The 22373-nt window shown below is 58.2% G+C and overlaps 13 protein-coding genes across 13 annotated transcripts in view; 4 read left to right on the top strand and 9 right to left on the bottom strand.

Annotated features, from left to right (window-relative positions):
* Positions 1-4: 4 nt before the first annotated feature.
* On the bottom strand, positions 5-2386 carry SPRG_12067 (hypothetical protein; the record flags this gene model as incomplete). Its single annotated transcript, XM_012351833.1, has 11 exons — positions 5-182; positions 245-365; positions 420-534; positions 586-743; positions 799-1102; positions 1147-1371; positions 1421-1530; positions 1580-1916; positions 1963-2051; positions 2102-2188; positions 2242-2386. 11 exons carry the CDS (start codon positions 2384-2386, stop codon positions 5-7), a joined length of 1869 nt encoding a protein of 622 aa, XP_012207223.1.
* A 313-nt stretch (positions 2387-2699) lies between these two features.
* SPRG_12066 (hypothetical protein) lies at positions 2700-4489 on the bottom strand (the record flags this gene model as incomplete). The annotated part of the gene is made up of 3 exons (XM_012351832.1): positions 2700-3809; positions 3860-4036; positions 4082-4489. The coding sequence occupies 3 exons, from the start codon at positions 4487-4489 to the stop codon at positions 2700-2702; spliced, it is 1695 nt and encodes a 564-aa protein (XP_012207222.1).
* A 561-nt stretch (positions 4490-5050) lies between these two features.
* On the top strand, positions 5051-6375 carry SPRG_12065 (hypothetical protein). Its single transcript, XM_012351831.1, has 2 exons — positions 5051-5176; positions 5223-6375. The coding sequence occupies exons 1-2, from the start codon at positions 5073-5075 to the stop codon at positions 6310-6312; spliced, it is 1194 nt and encodes a 397-aa protein (XP_012207221.1). The 5' UTR covers positions 5051-5072; the 3' UTR covers positions 6313-6375.
* SPRG_12064 (hypothetical protein) lies at positions 6327-7075 on the bottom strand. The gene is made up of 2 exons (XM_012351830.1): positions 6690-7075; positions 6327-6633 (listed from the first exon to the last, which is right to left on the bottom strand). The coding sequence occupies exons 1-2, from the start codon at positions 7013-7015 to the stop codon at positions 6513-6515; spliced, it is 447 nt and encodes a 148-aa protein (XP_012207220.1). The 5' UTR covers positions 7016-7075; the 3' UTR covers positions 6327-6512.
* A 334-nt stretch (positions 7076-7409) lies between these two features.
* Positions 7410-8303, top strand: SPRG_12063 (hypothetical protein; the record flags this gene model as incomplete). Its single annotated transcript, XM_012351829.1, has 4 exons — positions 7410-7588; positions 7645-7749; positions 7796-8021; positions 8067-8303. 4 exons carry the CDS (start codon positions 7410-7412, stop codon positions 8265-8267), a joined length of 711 nt encoding a protein of 236 aa, XP_012207219.1. The 3' UTR covers positions 8268-8303.
* A 639-nt stretch (positions 8304-8942) lies between these two features.
* SPRG_21083 (hypothetical protein) lies at positions 8943-9305 on the bottom strand (the record flags this gene model as incomplete). Its single annotated transcript, XM_012351854.1, has 1 exon — positions 8943-9305. A coding segment is annotated over one exon (363 nt), but the record flags the coding sequence as incomplete, so codon positions are not given.
* Positions 9306-9656: 351 nt separating this feature from the next.
* Positions 9657-10767, bottom strand: SPRG_12062 (proteasome subunit alpha type-6). Its single transcript, XM_012351828.1, has 6 exons — positions 10647-10767; positions 10488-10582; positions 10348-10429; positions 10131-10302; positions 9834-10082; positions 9657-9787 (listed from the first exon to the last, which is right to left on the bottom strand). The coding sequence occupies exons 1-6, from the start codon at positions 10711-10713 to the stop codon at positions 9724-9726; spliced, it is 729 nt and encodes a 242-aa protein (XP_012207218.1). The 5' UTR covers positions 10714-10767; the 3' UTR covers positions 9657-9723.
* A 370-nt stretch (positions 10768-11137) lies between these two features.
* On the top strand, positions 11138-11886 carry SPRG_12061 (hypothetical protein; the record flags this gene model as incomplete). The annotated part of the gene is made up of 7 exons (XM_012351827.1): positions 11138-11163; positions 11215-11307; positions 11354-11430; positions 11476-11536; positions 11583-11695; positions 11750-11836; positions 11875-11886. The coding sequence occupies exons 1-7, from the start codon at positions 11151-11153 to the stop codon at positions 11884-11886; spliced, it is 456 nt and encodes a 151-aa protein (XP_012207217.1). The 5' UTR covers positions 11138-11150.
* A 146-nt stretch (positions 11887-12032) lies between these two features.
* On the bottom strand, positions 12033-12965 carry SPRG_12060 (40S ribosomal protein S8). The gene is made up of 2 exons (XM_012351826.1): positions 12914-12965; positions 12033-12714 (listed from the first exon to the last, which is right to left on the bottom strand). The coding sequence occupies exons 1-2, from the start codon at positions 12915-12917 to the stop codon at positions 12110-12112; spliced, it is 609 nt and encodes a 202-aa protein (XP_012207216.1). The 5' UTR covers positions 12918-12965; the 3' UTR covers positions 12033-12109.
* Positions 12966-14171: 1206 nt separating this feature from the next.
* SPRG_12059 (hypothetical protein) lies at positions 14172-17786 on the top strand. Its single transcript, XM_012351825.1, has 10 exons — positions 14172-14397; positions 14447-14803; positions 14860-15027; positions 15086-15130; positions 15177-15686; positions 15728-16044; positions 16095-17079; positions 17132-17269; positions 17326-17417; positions 17471-17786. Exons 1-10 carry the CDS (start codon positions 14197-14199, stop codon positions 17703-17705), a joined length of 3048 nt encoding a protein of 1015 aa, XP_012207215.1. The 5' UTR covers positions 14172-14196; the 3' UTR covers positions 17706-17786.
* On the bottom strand, positions 17741-19661 carry SPRG_12058 (hypothetical protein; the record flags this gene model as incomplete). The annotated part of the gene is made up of 7 exons (XM_012351824.1): positions 17741-17986; positions 18028-18192; positions 18235-18521; positions 18569-18628; positions 18663-19064; positions 19108-19573; positions 19623-19661. The coding sequence occupies 7 exons, from the start codon at positions 19659-19661 to the stop codon at positions 17741-17743; spliced, it is 1665 nt and encodes a 554-aa protein (XP_012207214.1).
* A 112-nt stretch (positions 19662-19773) lies between these two features.
* On the bottom strand, positions 19774-21670 carry SPRG_12057 (hypothetical protein). Its single transcript, XM_012351823.1, has 11 exons — positions 21504-21670; positions 21418-21459; positions 21270-21367; positions 20989-21217; positions 20847-20935; positions 20594-20802; positions 20400-20539; positions 20180-20352; positions 20053-20125; positions 19956-20006; positions 19774-19912 (listed from the first exon to the last, which is right to left on the bottom strand). Exons 1-11 carry the CDS (start codon positions 21606-21608, stop codon positions 19841-19843), a joined length of 1281 nt encoding a protein of 426 aa, XP_012207213.1. The 5' UTR covers positions 21609-21670; the 3' UTR covers positions 19774-19840.
* A 386-nt stretch (positions 21671-22056) lies between these two features.
* SPRG_21082 (hypothetical protein) overlaps positions 22057-22373 on the bottom strand; it is a gene marked incomplete at both ends in the record, with an annotated part of 1653 nt that continues 1336 nt past the window's right edge. The window contains one exon of the mRNA XM_012351853.1: positions 22057-22258. Within this exon, the coding sequence (XP_012207243.1) occupies positions 22057-22258 (202 nt within the window). The remainder of the gene's footprint in view (positions 22259-22373) is intronic.

Raw genomic sequence — 22373 nt, 5'->3', positions numbered from 1 at the left:
GGGATCACTCCATGACGCGGCGCCGCGTACCGTAGAGGAGCCCCATGCACGGCAGCAAGAAAAGTGCGAGACGCCGGCGCGCAGTGTTGCCCGCCTTGAGCCACACGAGCGCCAACGCAGTCGCAAAGAGCGGCGCGAGGTACCAGAGCGACCACCGGCGCTTCGTGCGCTGCTGCTGCCGCCTAAATGCGACACGCCATCATCTCGCCGTGTACCATTCGAAATGTGCATGTGCCAATCGTACTGGAATCGCTGCTTCATCTTGGCCGCGCATTCGAGCAGATCCGAGAGGTCGACGTAGCCGTCCTTGTTGCAGTCGAGGGCCTTGGTGTACAGAATGGCCTTTTCGTCCGAGATCGGCTCGACTAGACAAAAAAGTGTGTTGTTGCGGGTATCGCTCGACACATGCAACGGCGTACGCAAGATGCGTTCGATGAAGCGCGCAATCTCGTCGGGCTGCAACACCATGTCGCCATCCACGTCCATGAGCGTAAACATCAGCTTTAGCATCTCGAGCTCCTTGGTCGAAAAGAACTACATACATCACTTCATTGGCCACAACAATCAAGGCACAGGCAGCCAGACCTTGGACTGGTCTGGAGAAAGATGACTGTCGACGGTGCTCGATGTATCGTCCATAATGCTCTTGTCTTGCTTCCACTCAAGGGTAATGGCGTCCCATTCCGGGTTGAGGGCGTGCGGATGGCGCTCGCTCGACCGTCGGCGCTTGAGCTTGGCCGCGCCTGAACAGGGAAGCATGCCTCGTACAGTGCTGTTTCATCACGACGATCGACGTACTTGCAGGGGTGTCGATGGCAACCGGCTCGTCAAGGATGAGCCCGACAGCGGACGCGCCACGACTGTAGCGCCGAAGTGGTGTGCCCGTCGTCTCGTCCGAGTCGACGGGCACGGCGCCGACGTCATTGAGCTCGGCCATGTCTTCGAAAAACTTTGTGCTTGGAGGAATGTACGGCAGCGTCGACTCGAAGAGTGACCACATGCCTTCCGACTGCGCATATCGGCGTGGAAACGGGTGTCGCGTCGCCTGGAGCTGCTCGACGTCAAAGCCGTTGGGTGCGTCCGAAATGTACATCATGGCCCCCTACCACTGCACTATGAGTCGGTCTGAAACGGTGGACGGCGTACGAGGTTGTTGTACTCGTCGCAGTAATTCGGTGCCGAGAAGAGCGTAATGACAGGCGGGAAGCTCGTGTCGAGCCGCGTGTCGAGCGGCAAGTAGGCTTGTGACGAAAAGTGAAAGAGGAAACCTTCGTCCTGGAGCTCGTGCGCGCGCAGAATGCACAGCAGATTGTTGCGGTTCAAGAACGAGTAGACGGCCAAGCAGCCATAGTAATACGAGCACCCGCGGACCTAAAAACATGCTCGTTCTGCAGACTTGTTGGGCAGAAGTGGAGAGTACCTCGTTGGGCGACCAGCGCGCCGTCTCGGGTACGATCGACGGCCGCTTCTTCAGCCCGGTTTTGGTTCCACAGGAGGACGATGTCTCTTCGGGCGGTGTACGGTTGTCGCCTAAGTACAAACAGATGAGATCGAGTCGATGCATACGTATAGAAGCAACCTTCGTCGGCGAGCGGCAGCTCGACTTCGTACTCGGGCACCGGGTCCGACCACAAAAGGTCGCAGAGCGGACCGCTCGTTGTTGGTTCTTGCCGCCGGTTCAAGGCCTGAATATCGGCGATCGTGTCGAGGTCGGGCGAAAGGCCTGCGTGGACGCAAAAGATGCGTCCATCAGGGGCATCGAGGATGGCAGCCAGCGGCAGCGATCGGAAGCACTCGATAAAATGAAAGTAGACCGAGAGACCGTACTTGGCCTTGCACTCGAGGCGAAAGCCGTAGAAGGACGAGATGGCTTCGCACTCGTGGTTGCCTCGCAGGAGGAAGACGCGGCTTGGCGCCTACACCATGCATCTCGTACACGCATCGTAGAAGAGGTCGTCGTACATGTATCTTCATGCAGAGGAGGAAAAGCATGACTTCGCACGAAAAGACGCCCCGATCCACATAGTCGCCGAGGAAGAGCAGCTTGCGATCTACCTCGATCGTCGCATACCAGCGCATAGATATGCATGCTTGGCACTACCTGCATGTTCGGGCTTGTCGGCAAAGAACTCGATTTGGTCGAGCATCTTGAGCAGGTCGAAGAACTGCCCATGCAGGTCGCCAAAGACTACACATGGGGCGTCGTCCTGCACCTCGTTCGATGCGGAATGCTGCATGTACCGACGACGGGTGCTTGGATCTCGAGCACGTTGGGCTCCATGTCCATGAGGTCGAGCGCATCATGGATGATCCCGAGCGCGGTCTCGGTCGGGATGCGTTCCTGCGCCTCGAAGAGCCGGCGAAGGTCCGGGAGCGCCGGCGCCATGCTCTTGAAACTCAATTTTCGGAAATGAGCGAGCCATTACACGCAATTTAAACCCTCTCTTCTTGAAAACCATACAATCATCAAGCTATCCATAGCGTTCTCGCATTTTATTTAATTGGGCCAACCAGCGCGTCGTTGATTGGCTAAAAAGCGATCCTAGATATCCCAGTCGACGCGACGACCGATCCTGTGCAGATCGACTCGATCTATTCCTGTTTTAGTCAACAAAAGCGTCCAGTCAACAGGCTAGTAGGCAACAAATGTATTACTAGTATGTATTTATTTGGTGGACTAGAGCCGTCGAGCTCCCTTGCTACGGCGCCGCGCACGTGCGTTGAATGTCGCTCGGTAGACCCATCGAGCGCAGCGTCGACGGGTTCACGATCAGCGTCATGCCCATGCCGGTGGCCATGTCCCATTCAATGTGGCAGTGGAAGAGCCAAACACCGGGGTTGTCAAGCACGACGCGCAAGATGGTCCAGCCGGGCTGCACGCACTCACCGCGGAACGAGTCGCAGGCGGCGACAGCGACCGTGTCCCGCTTCATGGGCGCTACAAGAGCATTGAGCGATTCCATGCTGGGAATATGCGCCAAGTTGGTGCCGTGTGCCATGACCCAAAACGCGTGACCGTGCATGTGGAACGGGTGCTCGCCCTGGTTGTAGTTGATGACCAGAATCTGGACACTGGTGCGACTCTGGTGCAGCACGAGCGGGTGGATCTCCGCTGGCAGCGGGTCGTCGTTCATCACCGAGAAGAGCGTTGGCGTGGTCGTTGTGTACCGGTACGGAAACGCCGGTCCGTCATCGATGGCGACGTGCGGACCCGAGACGTTGGTCGTGTCGTTCTTCTGGATGCGGATGGTAAAGTTGAAGGCGAGCTCGGGCGCGGGCGCCACTTCCTTTAGCAACGGCACCAAAAGCAATTCGTCCAAGTCGATGCGATCTGTCATCGTGACATCGTCGCGTGGCGCGTCGTCGGTCGCGTTGCTGTAGGACCAGAGAGCCTTGCCGTAAATGTCTTGGCCGGTTGGTGGCACGAGAAAGAAGAGCGGCGCCACGTTGTTCATTGTGGCGCGGAGCCAGAAGTTGCTGTCAGGTGACGCGTTGGCGTGCACGATGACGTCGTAGCGCTGGGCGACGTTGATACGCAGGTGCGTCACGGTTCTCGGCTCCACGTCGATGCCGTCGACGCTCACGACGGTCATCGAATGGCCGTCCAAGCTCACGTTAAAGCCCGCGAACGCAGCCGTGTTGATGAGGCGAAGCCGGTACGACGCATTGCGGCGCACGTGAAAAATGGTGTACGCTGCTTGTGGCGCACACGCTCCAACCGCAAACGAGCAGTTGAAGCGCCCTCGTCCATTCACGAGAGCAGCGTCGGGGATGATGTCCACGGGGCGGTTGATGTCGAGGGTTGGCGACTAGACGACCTGCAGTGTGAGAGCTCCATGTAAAAAACGATCCGTTGTACGTTGATGGCCGCAACAATGTCGGCGCCTTGGCGGTGGTACCAGTCACTGAGCTCCACGATCAGCTCTTCGTCGGATGCCACCGATGGCGTCGCGATCGGGTCGATGATCATGGGTCCGCGGAGACCATCAATGTACTGAGGTCCGTGGTGCGAGTGCCACCAGTACGTGCCATATTGCTACATGGTGGTTGAAATGGCCGATTGGACATCGCTTGTAGCTACCTCAAGCTTGACCGCGTAGGTGAGGCGGCCGCCAGCCGGAATCGGACACTGCGTGACGTGCGACGCGCCGTCGTACGCGTTGCTGTGGTTCTGGAAGATGCCGTGCCAATGGATCGTCGTCGGCTCGTCCAGTTCGTTGAGCACATGGACCACGAGGCGCTGGCCCTCGCGCGCGCGGATGACAAAGTCCCAGCCAAAGCCACCATTGACGCCAATCATGCTGCGGTTGACGCCGTCGGGTGCGCCGAAAAGTCGGTGGAGACGCATCGTGTACGTTACGGTATTGTTGCTGCTCTCGTCGCGCACCGGCGAACGGCTCGACGATGTGAGCGCGTTCATCGACGCGACAAAGGCGGCAATGAAGAGGGCGAGCACCACAAGTAATCCGAGCTCCTTGGAGGCCGCCATGCGCATGAAGAAGCAACTGATAAAATGGGTCTTTTGAAACAAAGGATCGACAAGGCAGGTGTCCGAACAAAGGTTTTTTCCATGGCGCTTCCCTGATGATGCCCGAGGATCGCGCCGGGCGTCATTATAGGACCTACATTCTTAGCCGACATAGTTCCAAGGACAAAGCGCCCAGCACCTTTCCTGTCCATGCTCGTTGGACACAGTGTATTGGCGCTGCTTGCTCGCTGGTGGAGTCCATCATACTAGTCTTTTCCGTCAACATGCTCGTGTCCAAGCCCGTGGCGCTCACAGCGCTCATACTCTTTGTGGTGCTGGCCATGGTGCTGACGTTCGCCGTGCTTGCGTGGCAAGTTCAAGCGCAGGAAGGCAACGCCCGCCGTGCAAATGCTCGCTTCAACGCCACAACATATCCGCCCCGAGCCTTGCTTCGTCGGTAGCATGCTGACATTCGAGTGCATGCGGCCACCGTCGAGCATGTTGAAGTTGGTGGCAGAATAAAATAATTTTTAAATTAATTTGTCAACGTTAGCCACAAAATGGCATATAATTTTCGAGAAAGATCGCAACACGCCCAGTCAGCATGGGGTTCCGCGCGCTTGTCCTTCTCCTCGCGTTCGCCGTAGCCAACGCGGCGGCCAAAGGCGCAAGCGGGTTTGGCCTGGCGCAGCACGTGGTCATCTTTGGGTACACACTGTGCTATGTGCCATGGAGCTCACATGACGTTCGACAGGCTCGACGGGCTCGACGTGCGCTGCCTCCACCAAGCCCTCGACAATGGCCTCGCGCCTCACATGCACTACCTGCGCTCGCATGGCGTGTACACGGATAACGCCCGCAACAACCGACCGGCGGTGAGCTTGCCCAACTGGGCCACGATCTTTTACGGGGCGAGTGTCATGTTTCACGGCGTCACGAGCAATGCGTGGAGCTACTGCGCGCCCTCGAATCTCTCGGTGGGCATCCCGTCGATCTTGCCACCGTGCGTTGTGTACCCTGACCTCTTTTCGGTCACCAAGCAGCAGCACCCGGACGCGCGTACCGCCATGTTGTACACGTGGCCGGGACTGGACGCGATCTTGCCGCCAAAGGTCGTCAACATCGATACCCACGAATACTTTGCCTCGGATGCGACCTGCAACATGACGCTGGATGCGTCCCGCAACGCCACCGCCACCGCCATCTCGATACTCTCGAATGCGTCGACGATGCCCGAAGTGCTGTTTCTCTACTTGGACGAGGTCGACGACTGCGCGCACGAAGCGAGCTGCTTCTCCGATGTTGGCCAGGCCGCGATTGCCTCGATGGACGCCAACATTGGCGCCGTCCTCAAGGCCGTCAAGAGCGCGGGTGCATGGAACTCGACCGTCTTCTTCCTCGTCTCGGACCACGGCCGCAACGAAGACGGCATCGACCACGGAGACGTCTCGGCGACCAACGAGCAGGTGCAATGGGCTGTGTTTGGCCACGGCCTGAGCAGCGGCAGTCGTGAGCTCAAGTCGGCCATCTCGATCGAAGACACGGCGCCGACGATCGCGCACGTCCTCGGGTTTGCATCGCCCCTCGAGTGGCATGGTCGCGTGGTGCACGAAGTGTTTCTTGAAGCCAACGAGTCGCTCTACACTGCAGCCAAGAGCGCGTGGAACCTCTGCCTCATGCAGTCATGCGCGCCGCCAAACGACGATGAGCCCGACGCCCCGAGCTCGTCCGAGGACATCAACTGGGTGCTCGGGCTCACATCCACGGCGGTTCTTGTCTTGGCACTAGGGCTCGCGCTCTGCATTCGCTTCTACAGCCCTCGCAGCGGCTACGACGCCATCTGAAGCTGTCCATATTACTCGGAATCCTGAATTGTTTGTAAGAATTTTAGAATACGCCACGTCTGCTCCTGCCTACCTCGCACGTGCGGCTGACAGGACCCAAGACGACAACCTCGCATCGGACTCTACATGGCGAGAGGTTCGCAAGACGTACAAACGCATGTGACTCTATTCACGGGCGGCAATCACATCATCCATCATCTCTACTTGGCAAACGGCTTGAGCAAGTCTTCCAACTCGCCCGACTTGTGCATGTCCGTGATGATGTCGCAGCCACCGACAAACTCGCCGTTGACAAAGAGCTGCGGGATCGTCGGCCATTGCCTAGACAAGACGACAAGTTAGCGTTGGAAGCGTACTCGTAGAGAGTGTTGTCGTACGAGAACTCCTTGACGCCTTCACGGATCTCAGGGTGGTCCAAGACGTTCACGCTGTCAAAGCTAACGCCCTGCGCGTGCATGATCTGGACGACCTGGCGCGAGAAGCCGCACTGCGGCGACGTCGGCGTGCCCTTCATGTAGAGCATGATCGGGTACGTCGAGACATGGCTCTGGATGAGCTTGAGCACATCATCGGGCTCGGCCGACGCCGCCGCGTGGTACTTGGGCTTGAAGTCGTCGTGCGTATCCGAGAAGAGGCGGGCAGGCGCGGCCATGCGCAGGGCGCGGGCCGTCGGCAGCGAACGCGAAGCAAGGCGGGCGAGCATGATAAAGTGAAGTTGTGGTCAAGCGCCACGACGCGATTCGCCCAATGGCATTGCACCAGGTATTCCAGGTAGCCAATCAACGCGCGGGACAAATTGTACTTTCGACGAATCACATTTGGAAAGAGCGCTTGCGAAGGCCATCCTGTTATGTTCGGCATATGCCACGTTTAAGATAACGTCGCCACGACAGCCGCGTCGATCCACGTGATGACCACACACCCCAATGCACCCTTTCTATTTGGTGCAATCGCGCATGGCATGACGAGCGTCGTTGGCAATGACGCGTCCCGATGCCGCCTGCCACCGCGTCCAAGGACAGTGTTCGGTCGTCGTCTGAACCCTAGTGTGTGGCATATGCCGCATTCAAGACAGCCAATCGCCCATCCTGAAAGCGATGCAGCACAAGCGCGCCCGCAAGCCCAAGCCGGCCGTGGTGCCACCGCGCCTGCAGCAGCCGGTCGCCTGCAGCGCACCGGTAGCGGCCGACTATGAGGCCATTGCGCCCTACCTGAACCAAGGCACTTGCCGCTACTTTGTCCTCAAGACGTTTAGCGAAGCCGACGTGCACAAGAGGTAGCGCATCCTCTTCGTCGTTGGATCGGTCGTCGCAGCGTGGCATGGCATCCTAGCATCAAGTATGGCATCTGGACGAGCACGTACATTAGCAACCACTTTCTTGACGCGGCCTTTGGCCGGGATCTCTCGTGCATGCGCCCGATCCTCTTCTTCTTCAGGTGCCACCTCCATCCTCTTTCGTACTATCTAAACGCCTTCGTGTAGTGTCTGCGGCAGCAAGCACTTTTGCGGCATTGCGCGCATGACGTCGGGCCTGCATAGCGACCGCAACTTTCTGCTCTGGGAAAAAACCAAGTACGAGGGCTACTTCAACGTCGAGTGGCTCGTCGTCAAAGACGTGCCCAACCACGCACTCAAGACGATTGTGCTCCCAAACGACGGCAAAAACATCACGTCGGTGCGTGACTGCGACGAGATCCCCTTCAACGAGGTACGAGGCTGTTGGGAGCGTTTGCGGTATCCTCGTATCGAGTAGGCGTCCGAGTTTATGCAGCGCTTTGTGGCCTACGAAGGGGCCACGAGCCTCTTGGAGGACATGGAGCACTACGATACGCTCCAGCGCGCGCTGGAAACCAAGCGTGGCTTGATCAACGTCCCGCCGACAGCCGACGTCGACGACTTCTTGGCGCCCGCCACCACCACCGAGGTGCGAAGGCGCCGCACGTCATCGTGCTAATCCCACAATGTACATGTGCACGGATTGTCATCTCCATCTCTCTGAAAATTATCATGTTCGCACACCTCTTGGTTTGAGCTAGCGGCCAGCTGCCATGGGCCTCGCCGAGCCCGTCTCGCCGAGCTTGTGGCGCATCGAGGCCGAGGTAACACGCTACCAGTATGGCGTACGTTGTAGTACGTGATCAGGCTACCGAGCTCAGCTGGCCACGCCTGGTCCTTCTCGCTGTGTGCCAAGGAAGAAGATAAAGCTTCCTCCATCCATCCTTCTCGTGCCTCGTCTCAGGTACGACTCATCAGCCTCGTCCATAAAACCTATTGCAACGATGGCGAGATCATGGCCTCTTCCTCGGCTCGGGGGCTCCATGCACCAAGGTACAGACCAAGGTACTGGCACGAGGCCGACAAGAAGGTAGTTAGTTGGCTACGCATGGCGGCTGGTGGAGCTACCGGTGGAGCTGCTCCACATCTCGAGTGATGTGCCACCGTTATAGCCTCGCACAACGTGGGTATACAAAGGTCAAGTTGTCTGCCATTCGGAGCCACTTGGTAATAAGTATGGTGTGAAAATTTAATAAACCGATTGCTGTGCCATACAAAGTCAAGTACAGCGTAGTCAAGGTCAAAAATAGATTTCTTAAATCTGAAATCGAAGGAGCTGTTACAGGTTTCATTTTCAAAACGGCCAAGTCGACGACGCAGCATGGACAAGAGCACGAAGCGGACCGTCGGCAAGTACATCAACAGCAACTACGGCTGGGCCTTCAACCTCATCGCGAGCAACGTCCTCTTCTGGCTCGCGGGCTTCCCGACTGTCCAAAAGTACGGCTACTCGAGCGACAACTATGACGTCTACGGCGGGATTCCGTCCGGCGGCGAAGGCTCGGGCGTCTTTATCGTGACGATTGTCCTCATGTGCATCTGCTACCTTGTGTACTTTGGCCGCATGGCTGCGTACCTCCTTAGTGACGAGCCCCACAAGGACGATTAGGCAGACGCGAGTATTATGCTTCAACAAGATCCTTTGTGTATATTCGCCATGTGTATGGCCTTTCGTAGTCGCATCGAACGGTACCGATGCGCTGGCGATGCAGAGGCGACGCGTGGCGTGCCCGCGCTATGCAGGCTCCAATAGCCGCATCGTCGAAGCGATCTGACGTCTCGACCCAGCAGCAGAAGTCGACACGGAGCATGGTAGGTAGCAACTTCAGCGTGCCGAGATCGCAGCATGCATGTGGCTCTTCTCCAACAACTTGTGGCAAGCGATGAAGTAAATGCTTGATCCATTCCGCTTCATGGTGCAGCACTTGCTCAAGATGTCTCGTATGGCGGCGCTCGCACGCATGCCCGTGCTGCATCTCTCCATAGCAGTGCAGACAGACTGATGAGATATACAGGCGCAAGCAAAGACTTGTTGCTGGAATTAATGCAATGCGTGCCACGCAACGAAGCAGGCTCTAGTCCCGCTCGCTGATGGCCGTCAAGTAGCCGTCGATCTCGTTTTCGGTCAGCTTCCGGAAGCTAGGCACCGAATGAGCCTCCAGCAAGGAAAATGGTGGTGGCGTACCGTTCGCCTTCGACAATGATACCGACTTCGATCTCGCTCGGCTTGAAGTCCGCCGACAAGACCGACTGCAGGCACGTGATCGCAGTGTGCACCGTCGTCTCGTGGTCCATCGCGGCGTTGGCCTTGATCTTCTTCTCGAGGTAGTTGGTCGCTTCCTGGTCCTTGACACCGGCTGCCGTGGCCTTGTAGCCCCAGAAGTGGCCAGCCGGGTCAATCTTGTATAGCTGCGGGCCCTTCTCCTCGTCGACACTACACGGATTATGACATATCTGCCGATGACGCGTGGCATGGCGGTACCTGATGAGCATGGTCACGACACCCAAGGCGCGCATCGACGCGTGCTGCGTGTAGACCTGCGAGATGTCGGCGAGGCGCTTCGCAAGCACGTGGCAGGGCACGGGGTAGCCATACTTGTGCTCAAAGTCGTGCGCTTCGTACCGCAAGCGCTGGACTTGGGCCTTGGCATCGGCTAGCATCCACATTCGTCAGGGCGGACCTCGCGTGATTAGCATACCGTAGAGACCCGTCATCAAGCACCCGATCAAAGGCGTGATCTTGAAGATGTTGGTGACCGAGTCCGGGTCGATCAATTTGTCCTGTGCATCACGATGAGGCCATGCCCACGCGGCGATAGCAGCATCAAGCGCGACGTACCGGAACCTTCTTCTGTGTCACGACCACGCAGCTCTTGGCACCGCGCACGGCCACAGACGTGAGGCTGCTTTCCTTCACGGCCTTGAACGCGTACTCTACGCACGCCGCCATGAGCATGCGCTTCCACGTACCATGGCCATGACCATGTGCAGCTCTTACCAATCTGGTACAGGCGGCCATCCGGCGAGAAGATGGTAATGTGGCGATCGTAGCCGTCTCCAGACATTGCTGCTTCCTGCCGCTTGGTCGAAAGGGGAAAATCGGGATTGCCATCGCGGCCTCACATTGTCGCCCAGCACACCCATACTCAAACCAAGAGAAGACCAAGCCCATACAAACACGCCGTGTATTTCGTAGTTCGAAGTCGGCGAAAGCGTAGTTCGTAGCCCAAAGCATATCTTTCGAACGATCAGCGCGCCGCCGCTGCCAGCTTGGATCCCGTCCACGCTAGCTGAGCCATGACATGTCAGTTCTTATAGGAACGGACAATGCAAGCAGCGGCAGGTCGCAGCGGCAGTCTATGGCCCGCTGCCCGACGGAGGCCATGCGACACCACATATATAACGGAGCGAAACGTCCACGAATACCATGGGCCAGTACCTGGCAGCGCGCCGCGCGCCGCCGCCGTGCGACCTCTCGCCCGAGCAGATTGAGGAGATTCGCATGCTCACGCTGCGTACGCCATGCACAACGTGAACGATGAATCTTATCTGCTTGCGCATGGTAGTCCCTGTCGAGGCCATTTTGCATTTTCGGACTCGGTTCCTATCGCACAGCACCGACGATGCGATGAGCAAGGACGCCTTCTTGTCGATTCCAGGTACTAGTACTACTAGTCGTAGAGAGAACCACGGGGCTGTGCCTAGTCGTCGCGATCAATCCGCTGCGTGAGCGCCTCTGGAGTCTCTTTGAGCTCACACCAACGGGCGATGTCGCGTTTCCAGTACGTCCATGCAACGGGTAGCGCAGAGTCCCAAGCTGCCCATAGGCCTTTGTGGCCGTGATGGCCGTCTTTACGTACCACAGCTCCAAGGATGCCAAGCTGCGAGGTATGAGTACGACGTCGTCCTGCTTCCTATTGACGCCACGTCATAGCCTCGTTCAAGCTCCATGATTTCGATGGCGACGGTCGCATCTCCAAGGCCGACTTGCTCGCGTACTTGTGTCTTGTCGCCGACTCGGGCGACAAGACCGACGAGACGGAAAAGGTACGAAGCCATGGTTGTACCTCGCCCTTGCCTTACCAGCGATGATATCATAAGGACCTCGACATGGTGGTCACGCGCACGATGGAAGAGGTGTCGAGCGACGGGACGGCCGAGTTTCTAAGCTTTGACGACTTTGCAAGGGTATCATTTTGGCTCTCGGATGGTTGCGGCTCATCGAGGTGGTCAACTAGGTGGTCCTATCGAGACCAAGTTGTTGCTGCCCTTGTAGACACGAGGCAATCATAGGGGGTGAGATGCCATTTCACTTTTTGAAGCGGCTTGATAGTTTTATGTACTTGCCGGTAGTCGTGCGAAAGTAGAAAGCGATCAAGAGAGGTGTGTGGGGTGCCATGGGACAGAACCATGTTGTGTTTAAAGACTCCAATCTGAAAGTTTCCCTTAAGTAAAGACAATTTACTTCTTCGACTTCTTGGTGGCGAGCTTGCGCGAGTAGAACTCGAGCTCCTTGCCCTCCAAGATGTAGCCGTCGCAGCGGCCCGACTGGCCGGGGCGCGACGAGATGCAAGCAAGGAGACGGCCCGAGTTGAACTGCTCCTCAATCTTGGGGTCGAGGACCTGGGCGCGGGCGCGGGCGGCCTGCTTGCGCTCGACGTGGTTCGACTTCTTGGCAGCCTCCTCATCATCGGCCTTGACCTTGCCGAGCTTGACGCCGTAGTGGGCTTCGTACCACTGGCGGAACGGCGTGGCATCGACCTGGATGATGGCGTTCTTGACGAGCGTCTTGGTGCGGACCAACTCGTTGTTCGACGCGTTGTAAAGCACGTCCAAGACACGCGTCTTGCGGGCCGTCACTTCCGTGCCCCACGAGAAGTTGCCGGTTTCAAGGCGAAGGGCGCGGAACTTGAGGTTACCGCCACGGACGCGGACCGTCGAGACACGCTTGGCGCCCATCTTGGTGTTGGCGGGCTGGCGGCCGAGCTCGAACTTTCGCTTCTTGCGGAAGAACTTGCGCTTGCCACCGGTTTCACGGCGCTTGTGCTTCGAGTCACGGGAGATACCTAAGGTAGCGTCATGCATCAGCACCACGCACATGGATCATCGTTCGAATGCTGCACGACGGGGATACAGCAGTGAAGATGCTTCGCGCCCCGCAGCTACAGTGCAGCCGCGGGGTGCCAGGGCCCATGGAGGCGGGCGCGCCTGGCGGGGCGGATCCCTCGACGTCGTACAGGCAATCGTAAGAGCAGGTCGGCGTACCCATCTTAGATGCTGTTCAGACGGAGCTAATACAGGAGTGATTTCAGCAAGCTTTTTGGCCCGTCGCCATTGGTGCCAAGCTGTGTTGGCCATTGGCTTGACGCGTGCTGATGATTGGCCAGATAATAGCCAATCCACGCGATGTATAGTTTTACACCAGTGAACGCGCAGTGCCGGATACTGTAGCATAATCCGGATAAACTCATTGCAGTGATGACGCCTGATCCGGGAGAGGTGCGCGCGTTGATGGAATGGACACGGTTACGCTGCAGGCGCGTCGCTGCTAGCCACGAAGACGACTGCGTACATGGAGTACGTTTGCACGTTGCGGGACGGTGCAACTCCACGCGAACAAGTGTGGCGAAGCCAGTCTGAACTGGGTACTAGACCAGGAGGGGCCATCATCGGTGGCACGCAGAGATGGTGCTCGTAGACGCAGCACGATAGCACTGCCCATTGAGAGGGTCGAATGCTTGGCAATAAACGTAAAGACTGTGTTAGTATGGGCGCCAATGGTGTCGACAAAACCAACAGGCAGTGGTGCTACATACGCTAGTTAGTGCCATGAGCATGCATGACCGCGTTCCTGGCGCAATGAAGTATTGTCATCGCGCGGCTTTTGGACGCAAGAGGGCAGATGCACCCTGGCTACATGCCATGCGTGGATGCTCCAAGAAACTACATTTACCTCACATTTACCTCGATCGATCGCGCTCATGCCGGGCGATCTTGAGTTCTGTGACAGAACTCAGGAATCGGAGATGCTCGGCATGGCCACTCGCCATGCTGTTGGCGTGCAATCTAGATCTCGCAGGACTGCGGAGGCACCTGCGTGACCTTTGGTCACCGAAGTGCTTGGATCACCATACCCTCCTCCTTTGGTCGCACGAGTCTCAATCCAAGTAAGCTTATAGACCCATGCATCAGCTACATCGTAGCGATTCGTCGTCATTAGCGCCGAGGAATGCAGCGTGTACAGACACTGCTCTAGTATATGCACATCGAGATGTCGACGCACCAACCTCGATGCTTCGTATTGCAAGGATGCCCCGACCGTCCAAGCATAGTAGCGTCGACCTCGAAGAACAACAATGCACTTCGCCGCCGACCTTTATGGACGACCTTGAACAAGTGCAATGCAGACGGCGTCGTAAGTGCTCGGTCCCTGACACAGGCCTGGAGTTGCCGTGGGCTTGCCGCGCCAATATATATTGAGCGGACCTCGAGCATCAATATATTTGGTCAATATTGCGACGACCTCATTTTGGCTCGGCCAGCTCGCGATGGCCAAGCTCAAGCGGAAGCGCGAGGACGACTTCCCCGAGACGAGCGACCCATATGGAGTCCATCTGCCCATCTGCCCAAAGGAAGCCCACCGCAGCATGCAGACGACGACGACGACAGGGAAGAAGCGCGGGCCTCGCCCGGCCACCAACTGCAACGAGAACCCCAACTGCATCTTTGGTCTCGGCGAGTACATGGAGGTCCATTCCGCGCGATGCAAGCGCTACGGAAGCTCATGCGAAGCTGTAGGGGATCTGGAAGACCCACCCGGCCGTGCTGGACGCGCTCGGCGACAATCCCTCCCTCGCGGTCCGGACGCGGGTGACAGCGGACGGGCCAAGCACCCCATGCGGCTTGCGTAACCTCGGCGCAACATGCTACGTCAACAGCATGGTCCAAGTCCTCTTCATGGATCTCGCGTTCCGCCGGGCCGTGCACGAGTGGAAGCCCAACGACCGGAGTCATGTCGACGTCGGTCGGCTCGGGCAGATGCAGGCCCTCCAGCGCCTCTTTGCGAGCATGCAGTTCAGCGCCAAGTCTTTTGCCGACCCGCAAGCGTTCTCGGGTACATTGAGCCTCAACGAAGACATTCAGCAGGACGCCCATGTACATATACGATGTCCCATCTCGCTCGTTGCGCTCAGGACATGGGCATCTGATAGGAATTTACAAAGCTGCTCTTGACCCACCTCGAGTCCATCTTTGCCTTCTCTTCGGACGAGCGCCAGCGCAGCTTCATCAACGAGCATTTTCGCGGGCGCATGCAGAACGTCACGACGTGCTTACGGTGCAACATGGCGTCCAATCGGACAGAGGCCTTTAGCGACCTTGTATGCGCTTCGTTTGCAAGGATGTTGTACTCCATCTCATGCATGGACGCTATTATAGAGTCTCGGCATTCGAGGCCACGCCACCGTGCGCGACTCGTTGGAGGTCGTCGTAATACCTTCTTCATTCGCATCATGGTATTTCCATGTAGGCGTTCTTGGCGCCCGAGCTGCTCGAAGGAGACAACATGTACTTTTGCGGCCACTGCCAAAGCAAGCAACGAGCGACGCGCCAGATCCAGCTGGATTACAATGCGCTGCCGCCGACGCTGTCGCTGCACTTTATGCGGTTTGTGTACGACGTCCGGCTCCAGGCCAAGAAGAAGGTCCAGGACGCAATCGCAATGAGCGAGACGCTGGTGCTGGGGCCACACGAGTACAAACTCACGGCCGTGCTCAACCACAAGGGGACGACGGCGCATGCAGGCCACTACACGGCGACGGTCTTTAGCCCCGACGTTGGCCAGTGGTGTTGCTTCAACGATGTGGACGTCTCGCTTGTCGATGCGAGCGCCGTCGTCGGGCCCTCCAAAGAGGCGTACATGCTCATCTACTCGCGCGTCATGACGCCTGTGGCACCGGCCGACGCGATTCCGTTTGCCATCGACGTCGAGACAAGCAACGCGCAGTTTGCTCGGGAGCAAGACGCGTGGAAAGCCGAGGTTGGCTGCTTCCTGTAAGGATCTCACTCATCTCGAGACAGGCCAAGGCCATCCAAAGCAAGATTGACGAGCGCAAAAAGATGTACCGGCGGTCGTTTGAGGCGTTTGCACCCGTCCCTAATGCGGACGCAGAGGCCTATGCGTGGGTCGCGACCGACTACATCCGGCACTGGGTCCAAGGCGCCGACATTGGATTGAGCAGCGAGGTCGGGTTTGCTTTTGATGCAGCTGCCTCGTTGTGCGAGCACGGAAAGTTGCAGCCCGCTCTCGCGCGTCTGCACTACAAGCGGGTGTCCCCTCGCGTCGTGTCGGCGCTGGCGCCTCCGCCGGAAGCAGTCGTGTCCAGTGCCACGTTTGGGTATTTCTCATAAAACATATTAGTTCTTATCGCTAGCGACATTTGTGTAGGTGCAACGACTGCATGGAGGCGTGGAAGACGACGACGCTGCAGCTGCACAACGATACGCAAGGGGTCCTGGACCAACTGTCGCAACTCCAAGCGACCGATCAGGACGGCGTTGCGTACGTCATGAGTCGCAAGTGGATCAACGCGTGGAAGATCTGCGTGCAGCACGGTGTGAAGAAGGTCAAGACCAAGCCAGAGAAGCTCGACGAGGCAGAAACCATCCTCAAGAGCCCGATCAACGCCGACATTGTGTGCCCGCACGGCGCGCTGCGGCCCAACACGCGCAAACAGTGGCGCACCATCTCGCCGGTCTCGTGGGCGTACTTTTCGCGCGAGAACATGGTCGCACTCGAGCTCGAGGCGACGGGCGGCGAGTGCGACGAGTGCGCGGCCGTCGCGTCCACCTTGGAGGAGTACCACGCCCAAGCGCAGACAACGCGCGACGAGGTGCTGCGCGCGAACCCGATGCTCAAGACGCTCTACAAGCGTCGACTCGCGCACCCATTTGACGATGCAATGGACGAGATGTCGTGCGACGTCCCGTACGTGGTCCTGCCGCGGCCGTGGCTCCAGCAGTGGCGCAAGTACTTTGACGACATGAACGTCGACGAACCGCCGCCGCTGGACCTTGCAGCGTTTCAGTGCGCGCACGGCAAGTACCTCGTGCCGCACAACATCAAGCACGTCATGCTGCCGACGTCCGTGCCGGCCACGCGCCATACTACCGAGAATGACGGCGAGCTCGTCACTGTCGACGAGTGGATGCGACTCTTTGCCCTCTACGGCGGTGTCGACACACCGTTTGTGACATTGAAGACGGACCACGCGGTCGTCTATGGCACGCTGCAAAGCATGGCGGGTGACGACGTCGAGATGGATTTCGTGCACCGAGTCGAGCTCTGCTCGGTGTGCGAAGCCGCGCGCGACGACGAGCATCGCAACTTTCAGATGGGCGTCGTGCATGTCGAGGTGCTCGGCCCGGACGACGTACGTACTTTTGTTTGTATGTGCATGTCTCATAGTACATATTGGGGTCTAGCCTGTCCCGTCCAAGGCGCCCAATGCGAGCGCCTCGCTCTCCAAGCGGCGTCGGTCGAACCGAAAAAGCCGCAAGCAGCGCGACACGCTACACGTCGAGTGCAACGCGGACGACACGGTCCTTCTCTTCAAGCACAAGGTTCGTCCCATTACATGCCCCATTCTTTTATCAATCCTACTGACGTGGTCGGCTAGATCCTCGAACACTGCGACATTGACCCGAACCACCAAGTGCTCTACTTCAAAGGCGTCCTCTTGGAGAACGATTCGAGTCTCAAGGCGGCGGGGTACGAACACGACGCGTCCTCATATCACGTCCGACTCAACTTTTCTACTACAGGGTCGAAGTGCATGACACGGTCTTTATGCAGGCGCTCGATGGCGAGCTCAGCGACGCGGACGCGATTCTTGTCACTGGCCCGACCACCGAGCAGGAGCAAGGTTTTCGCTCCACGGCGTTCCATGCTGGACCGTCGACCGCCGCTGTCCAGCTCGTGTGGGTCTGCGCGCAGTGCACGTTTGTCAACGACGCCGACCTCGTCGCCTGCGAAGTGTGCGACGCGCCCCAGGAATGACGATGATGCAATCTTATTCTTATCCCAGTGCAGTCTCAGAGCGCAATGCCGTTCTCGGCGCACCACTTCTTCATGATGCGCACAATGTACTCGACCTGCGGGTTGTTGTTGGTCTTGAGCATGCCAAAGATCTCTTCGAGCTCGACGTGCGACGCTTTGCCGGCCACGACCTTTTGGAACACGCCAACGCACGCGCCGCGCTTGCCTTCCCAGTACTCGGGGTCCGGGTCGAGGCGCTCGAGGACGTCAAAGGCCTTGGCCGCGTAGAAGAATTCGCCCATCTACGCATGCTCGTCTCTCGACCGAAATCGACGCGGCGTACCTTGTAGCAGTCGTGCGCAATGAGCTGGAGCAAGTTGAACGACTCGTCCGAGTTGTCGAGCTTGAGGTAGAGGTCCCACGCGCTCGACGGATTCGCGTTGAAGATGTAGCAGCGGCAGAGCCACGAAATGTAGCAGTAGTCGTGCTTGTACTCGTCCTTGGTCACCTGCCACGACTGAGCGTCCAAGTTCAAAATCGTGATACGTACGCGAAGGAGGGCCTCGAGGGCCTCGGCGTGGCTGCCCGTGTTGCAGAGCGCGATGCCAAAGTTCCAGTTGAAGTCGTCTTCGTTGTACATGTACTGCTTGATCGAATTGAGGTAAATGTTGACGTCCTCAAACTGTTTGAGGAGGTAGAAGCACGACGCCATGCACTGCCGGCCAGGAATCGTGTCGCACTCGGTGGGCGAGCTCCCAACCAGCTGAAAGTACTGCTGCGCCGTCTTGATGTGCTGGCGCGAGTTGGTTTGCTGCCCTAGCGTTGCGTGCACGACCCCTACCCCACGCTTTTCGTCCCATGCTAGGACGATGTCGAAGACATACCCTTGAGAATGTACTCTTGGGGCGTCGACGGCTCAATGTCCTTGATGAGCTCGAACGCGTCTTGGACCTTGGCGTGCTTGAGATAGTAGATCACCTAAGAACGATGACGGGCCATGAGCCCACAGGCTAAAAAGACGTCGCGGCGGACGAGGTTGAGGCGTGAACGACTCGACGAGCGGCGGCAGCACCCGCAGAGCGTTCTGTCCGTCGTCAAAGACCACCATGTTGTGGCTCACGAGGTCGTTGAGCTCCATGTTGTAGCCCTTTTCGGTGAGCACCTTGAGCTCGTCCTTGGCGGCGTTGCCGTTATAGAGCTTGAACTGGTTGCACGCCTTGACGTTGATGGCGACGACGCTGTCGGGAAAGGCTTGCAGGTACGCTTGCATGATCTCGAGTGAGACGTCGTAGTAGTCGAGCTTGTAGTAGCACATGGCCACATACACGTTGAGTGCGATGTCGTCTCGGTTCTCAAGCAGGAGCCGCTTGTAAATGTCGCCTACCAGACATATCGTGATGAGTTCGGCCGACGAGAGTGATGCAGACCTCTTGAAAGTGGTTGCGGAGGTAGTGGATCGCAGCGAGCGAGAGCTGGTCTTCCTTGCTCTGCGAGAGCTGCTGGTGGTACACGAGGAGTTTGTCTTCGTCGCCCAATTTATGCGCGCAGTGGAACAAGATGCGGTTCTGGAGCGGGTTGCTCGATGGGCCCTTGGTCGCCTCCTTCATCGCTTCCTTGTACATTTGGAGGTAGTACATGCAGCACGCGCGGTAGAGCGGGACCTCGTCCGGCGGGTCGCGAACCTCCTCGTACGTGTCGAGCGCGCGCTGGTACTGCCCGAGGTGGAAGTAGCAGTACGCGAGCCAGAGCAAGTGCATGCGCTTGTCCTCGGGCTTGGTGTCGTCGCTCTTGACATTGAACTCGAGGATCGTCGCGCCGCCAGTAAAGTCGCGCTTCCCGACGCACTCCTCGACCGACGGGCCCTTCTTGGCCTTGACTTTGGCCGTCTCCTGCGCCGCCTACGTGCTTGTCAGCGCCATGTCGCCTCGCCGACGCTACCTTGGCGCGCGTCGTCGTCTTGGGCTTGGCCGTGTACATGTCCGTTATGATCGCGACGCTTCAAAGTACCGATCCGGATACGCCCTCCCGCGCCGCATGTCTCTGGCGCTGCCACGTCATGATTGTATCAATGTATCAATGCGTATCTCAGTGCGTCTCTCGGAACTCCAAGGAAGAGGAGACGTGCACTCGCAATCGCATGTATAAAGTTACAGAGCCTAGCCGTCCACCTTGGGGTCGTACGTGACTTGGGCGAGGTCGAGCACTTGCTTGGCGGCCACCATCATGTCCTATTCGCTCCTTCAACAAAGCTTTCGTCATGGTAGCTCGAACCGCTTGGTTGATGTCGGCCGCATCAATGTAGCCATGCCAGAGACCGCCGAGCTAGTTGCGACGTCACGCTCCCATCTTCAAGGACGACGATTCTTACCTTCTTGGCCACTTGGTACTGCGCGCACGAGAAGGGTCCAAACGTCTCGTGCAAGATCGTCGCCTTGATCTCACTACACACAGCGCCGTGTCATTGCAGCCCATCGCACACACGCGAAATCATGTACTGCAAGCGCTGCATCTCGGAGAAGAAGAGCGCGCGGTTCATGCAAAAGATGATGTGGTCGAAGCGGTACGCCGACGCTTCGGCCTCCGGACCCGTCGGCTCGGCGCGTACAAAGTAGCTTTGCTTGGGCGGCGTCGTCACCGACCGGTTGCGGTTGCACTTGTCAAACTGCACCTAAATACGTCTTCAATCCACGAAAAAGGCAAGGAAGAGAGGAATACGAGGGCGAGGTCGCGCACGCGCAGGAGCTCCTTAAAGTCCTTGACTTGATGCGCAATGTACTTGATGCCTTCGTGCAAGAGCAGCTCGTGGATCACGGGCTGGTGCTGCGCGAGTTCGCTCCACGCTCCGATCGCCGTCGCTACCGATATACATGTCTATTAGTACGCGATGCAAGCAGAAACCCAACACAAACTTGTATGGCCGAGAATCGACTGCACGTCGGGCGCCTTGTCCGAGACCGTCACGTACTCGGTCGCCTTCCACTGCTGAAAGTGCGTCGCGAGCTCCGAGAGCTCCTTGGCGTACGCAGCCGACTTGTCAGCGAGCCGCTTCGAGCACAGAAGAAGGTCGTTGCACGCCTTGTCGACAAACTCAGCGTCGCGCTTGAGGTTGAGGAGCATCCTACGCCGCCAGGTTGAGCATCGAGAGTATCATGCGTTACCAACTGGTCGGCGTCGTCCGGCAACGTCGTGTGCAAGAGACACTTCATCCACTGCATGTGGCCTTCGCCAGCATGCTCCATGACGACCGAGCTCTGTCATATGTCAGACAACCGCAGAATGACATGGGAAATGTGGACGACTCTACCTTCTTGATGTGATCCCACTCGCCGTCGTCGCCGACGTTTAAAAAGCCCACGACCGACGCGTCGTGGCGCAAGAAGGGCGACGCGATGACGTGGTTGAGGAAGAGCGCAAGGCCGCGCATGCGTCCGCGGATGAAGGCCTCCGTCTTGTACACGGTCTTCTCGGGCAGCGACGGGAGGAGCATGCCAATGTAGCGCGCACACAGCGTTGTGTGGAGCCACTCAAAGTCGCTACACATGCATGCCATGATGCTCTTCCAGACCATGAAGAAGGCGGTCGTGCCTAAAGCGGCGGCGGACGCGCGTGTTCTGCGGCTCCTGCTGCACCACGTACGTCGTGTGCTTCTTGAGGTAGCTTCCGCGCGACTCGGGCTCCGAGACCTATGAAGCGACCTAGCCTCCGTAGGCTCTTCGCAGCGCCAAGGTGGTACCGTGATCAGAATCGGGTTGCGCGCAGCTTGGCTGCGCCATTGCTAGTAGTATGCACATGGGCCATGGTACTTGGCACACGTCGTACCTCGTGCTCGTCGAGCGAGAAGCTCGAGCCTTGGCAGAGCTTCATGGTGCAGATGGACGCGACGACCGAGTCGGCTACGCGGGGCGACGACGAGGCGGTGAACATGGCAGCGCTACTTGGCGTCTAGTCGTCTCCGGTCCCGACGCGCCGACGATCTTCGATATCGAACAACCCATCGCGAGGACGTCGGACGTTTTATCGTCGCCCACAAAAACGCACGGTGCTCGTCGCGTTAAACAAAAACCGCATGGGTTGAATCACGCCAAGTCGAAAAACGCATTACGTGGCACGCCACCATCTGCTTTTCTTTTCTGATATAACGCGTTTTGAACAGCTGCTGCCGTCGCCTTCAACTGTTGGTGATCAACCTGTCGTTGGTCCGCTTCCATCGACCGACCCATCACGTCCAACTCCTCTTAAGCTCCGGACCTCCTCACCGTTCCCAGGACGTATGCTAGTCCTAGCTAATGGAGGCTGCTATTATGGTGCTACTGGCTTATACACACTCTTCCTGCGTCTACTGGACGACGACTACTTCGTCGCATCTCACTTCTTATCTGTAATTGGCGGCCGGTGGGTACTCGTCGCGGCGGGGCGGCTGGTACGCCTTCTTCTTCTCGCCCATGCCGCCAAAGCGGCGGCTGAACGGCCCGTCGAGGTCGTGATCGTCTTGGAACTCTGCGCCGTGGAGACGACCGACGTCCATGCCAAAGGCGGTCGCCGGGCGAAAGCTGCTGTTGCTGCCAAAGCCAAAGCTGCTTCCGTTCTCAGCGTACGGCGCCGGCGGGTCCCACGACGACGCGGAATGCGACGAGTCGGCCGAGGCAAACATGCCAAAGAGATTGGCCGGCGGCGCGTGCTCCGTCGTCG

The sequence above is a fragment of the Saprolegnia parasitica genome (assembly GCF_000151545.1).
Source record: "Saprolegnia parasitica CBS 223.65 unplaced genomic scaffold supercont2.87, whole genome shotgun sequence".
Classification (NCBI taxonomy): Eukaryota; Oomycota; class Saprolegniomycetes; order Saprolegniales; family Saprolegniaceae; genus Saprolegnia; species Saprolegnia parasitica.
The sequence above is the reverse complement of the archived record's forward strand: the minus strand, read 5'-3'. Positions and strand labels throughout refer to the sequence as shown.

Excerpts from the sequence above, each read along its gene's own strand:
- SPRG_12065 (XM_012351831.1), top strand. The coding sequence starts at position 5,073 with ATGGGGTTCCGCGCGCTTGTCCTTCTCCTCGCGTTCGCCGTAGCCAAC. Across the intron at positions 5,177-5,222 it reads CAGCACGTGGTCATCTTTGG|GCTCGACGGGCTCGACGTGC; the intron begins GTACACACTGTG and ends GACGTTCGACAG.
- SPRG_12064 (XM_012351830.1), bottom strand. The coding sequence starts at position 7,015 with ATGCTCGCCCGCCTTGCTTCGCGTTCGCTGCCGACGGCCCGCGCCCTG. Across the intron at positions 6,634-6,689 it reads GAAGGCGTCAAGGAGTTCTC|GCAATGGCCGACGATCCCGC; the intron begins GTACGACAACAC and ends CGTCTTGTCTAG.
- SPRG_12062 (XM_012351828.1), bottom strand. The coding sequence starts at position 10,713 with ATGTCTGGAGACGGCTACGATCGCCACATTACCATCTTCTCGCCGGAT. Across the intron at positions 10,583-10,646 it reads TGGCCGCCTGTACCAGATTG|AGTACGCGTTCAAGGCCGTG; the intron begins GTAAGAGCTGCA and ends CGGCGTGCGTAG. Across the intron at positions 10,303-10,347 it reads CTTGATGACGGGTCTCTACG|CCGATGCCAAGGCCCAAGTC; the intron begins GTATGCTAATCA and ends TGTGGATGCTAG.
- SPRG_12059 (XM_012351825.1), top strand. The coding sequence starts at position 14,197 with ATGGCCAAGCTCAAGCGGAAGCGCGAGGACGACTTCCCCGAGACGAGC. Across the intron at positions 17,270-17,325 it reads TCCTTCTCTTCAAGCACAAG|ATCCTCGAACACTGCGACAT; the intron begins GTTCGTCCCATT and ends GTGGTCGGCTAG. Across the intron at positions 17,418-17,470 it reads TCGAGTCTCAAGGCGGCGGG|GGTCGAAGTGCATGACACGG; the intron begins GTACGAACACGA and ends TTTCTACTACAG.
- SPRG_12057 (XM_012351823.1), bottom strand. The coding sequence starts at position 21,608 with ATGTTCACCGCCTCGTCGTCGCCCCGCGTAGCCGACTCGGTCGTCGCG. Across the intron at positions 20,126-20,179 it reads TCCGAGATGCAGCGCTTGCA|TGAGATCAAGGCGACGATCT; the intron begins GTACATGATTTC and ends CGCTGTGTGTAG. Across the intron at positions 20,007-20,052 it reads AGTACCAAGTGGCCAAGAAG|CTCGGCGGTCTCTGGCATGG; the intron begins GTAAGAATCGTC and ends CGTCGCAACTAG.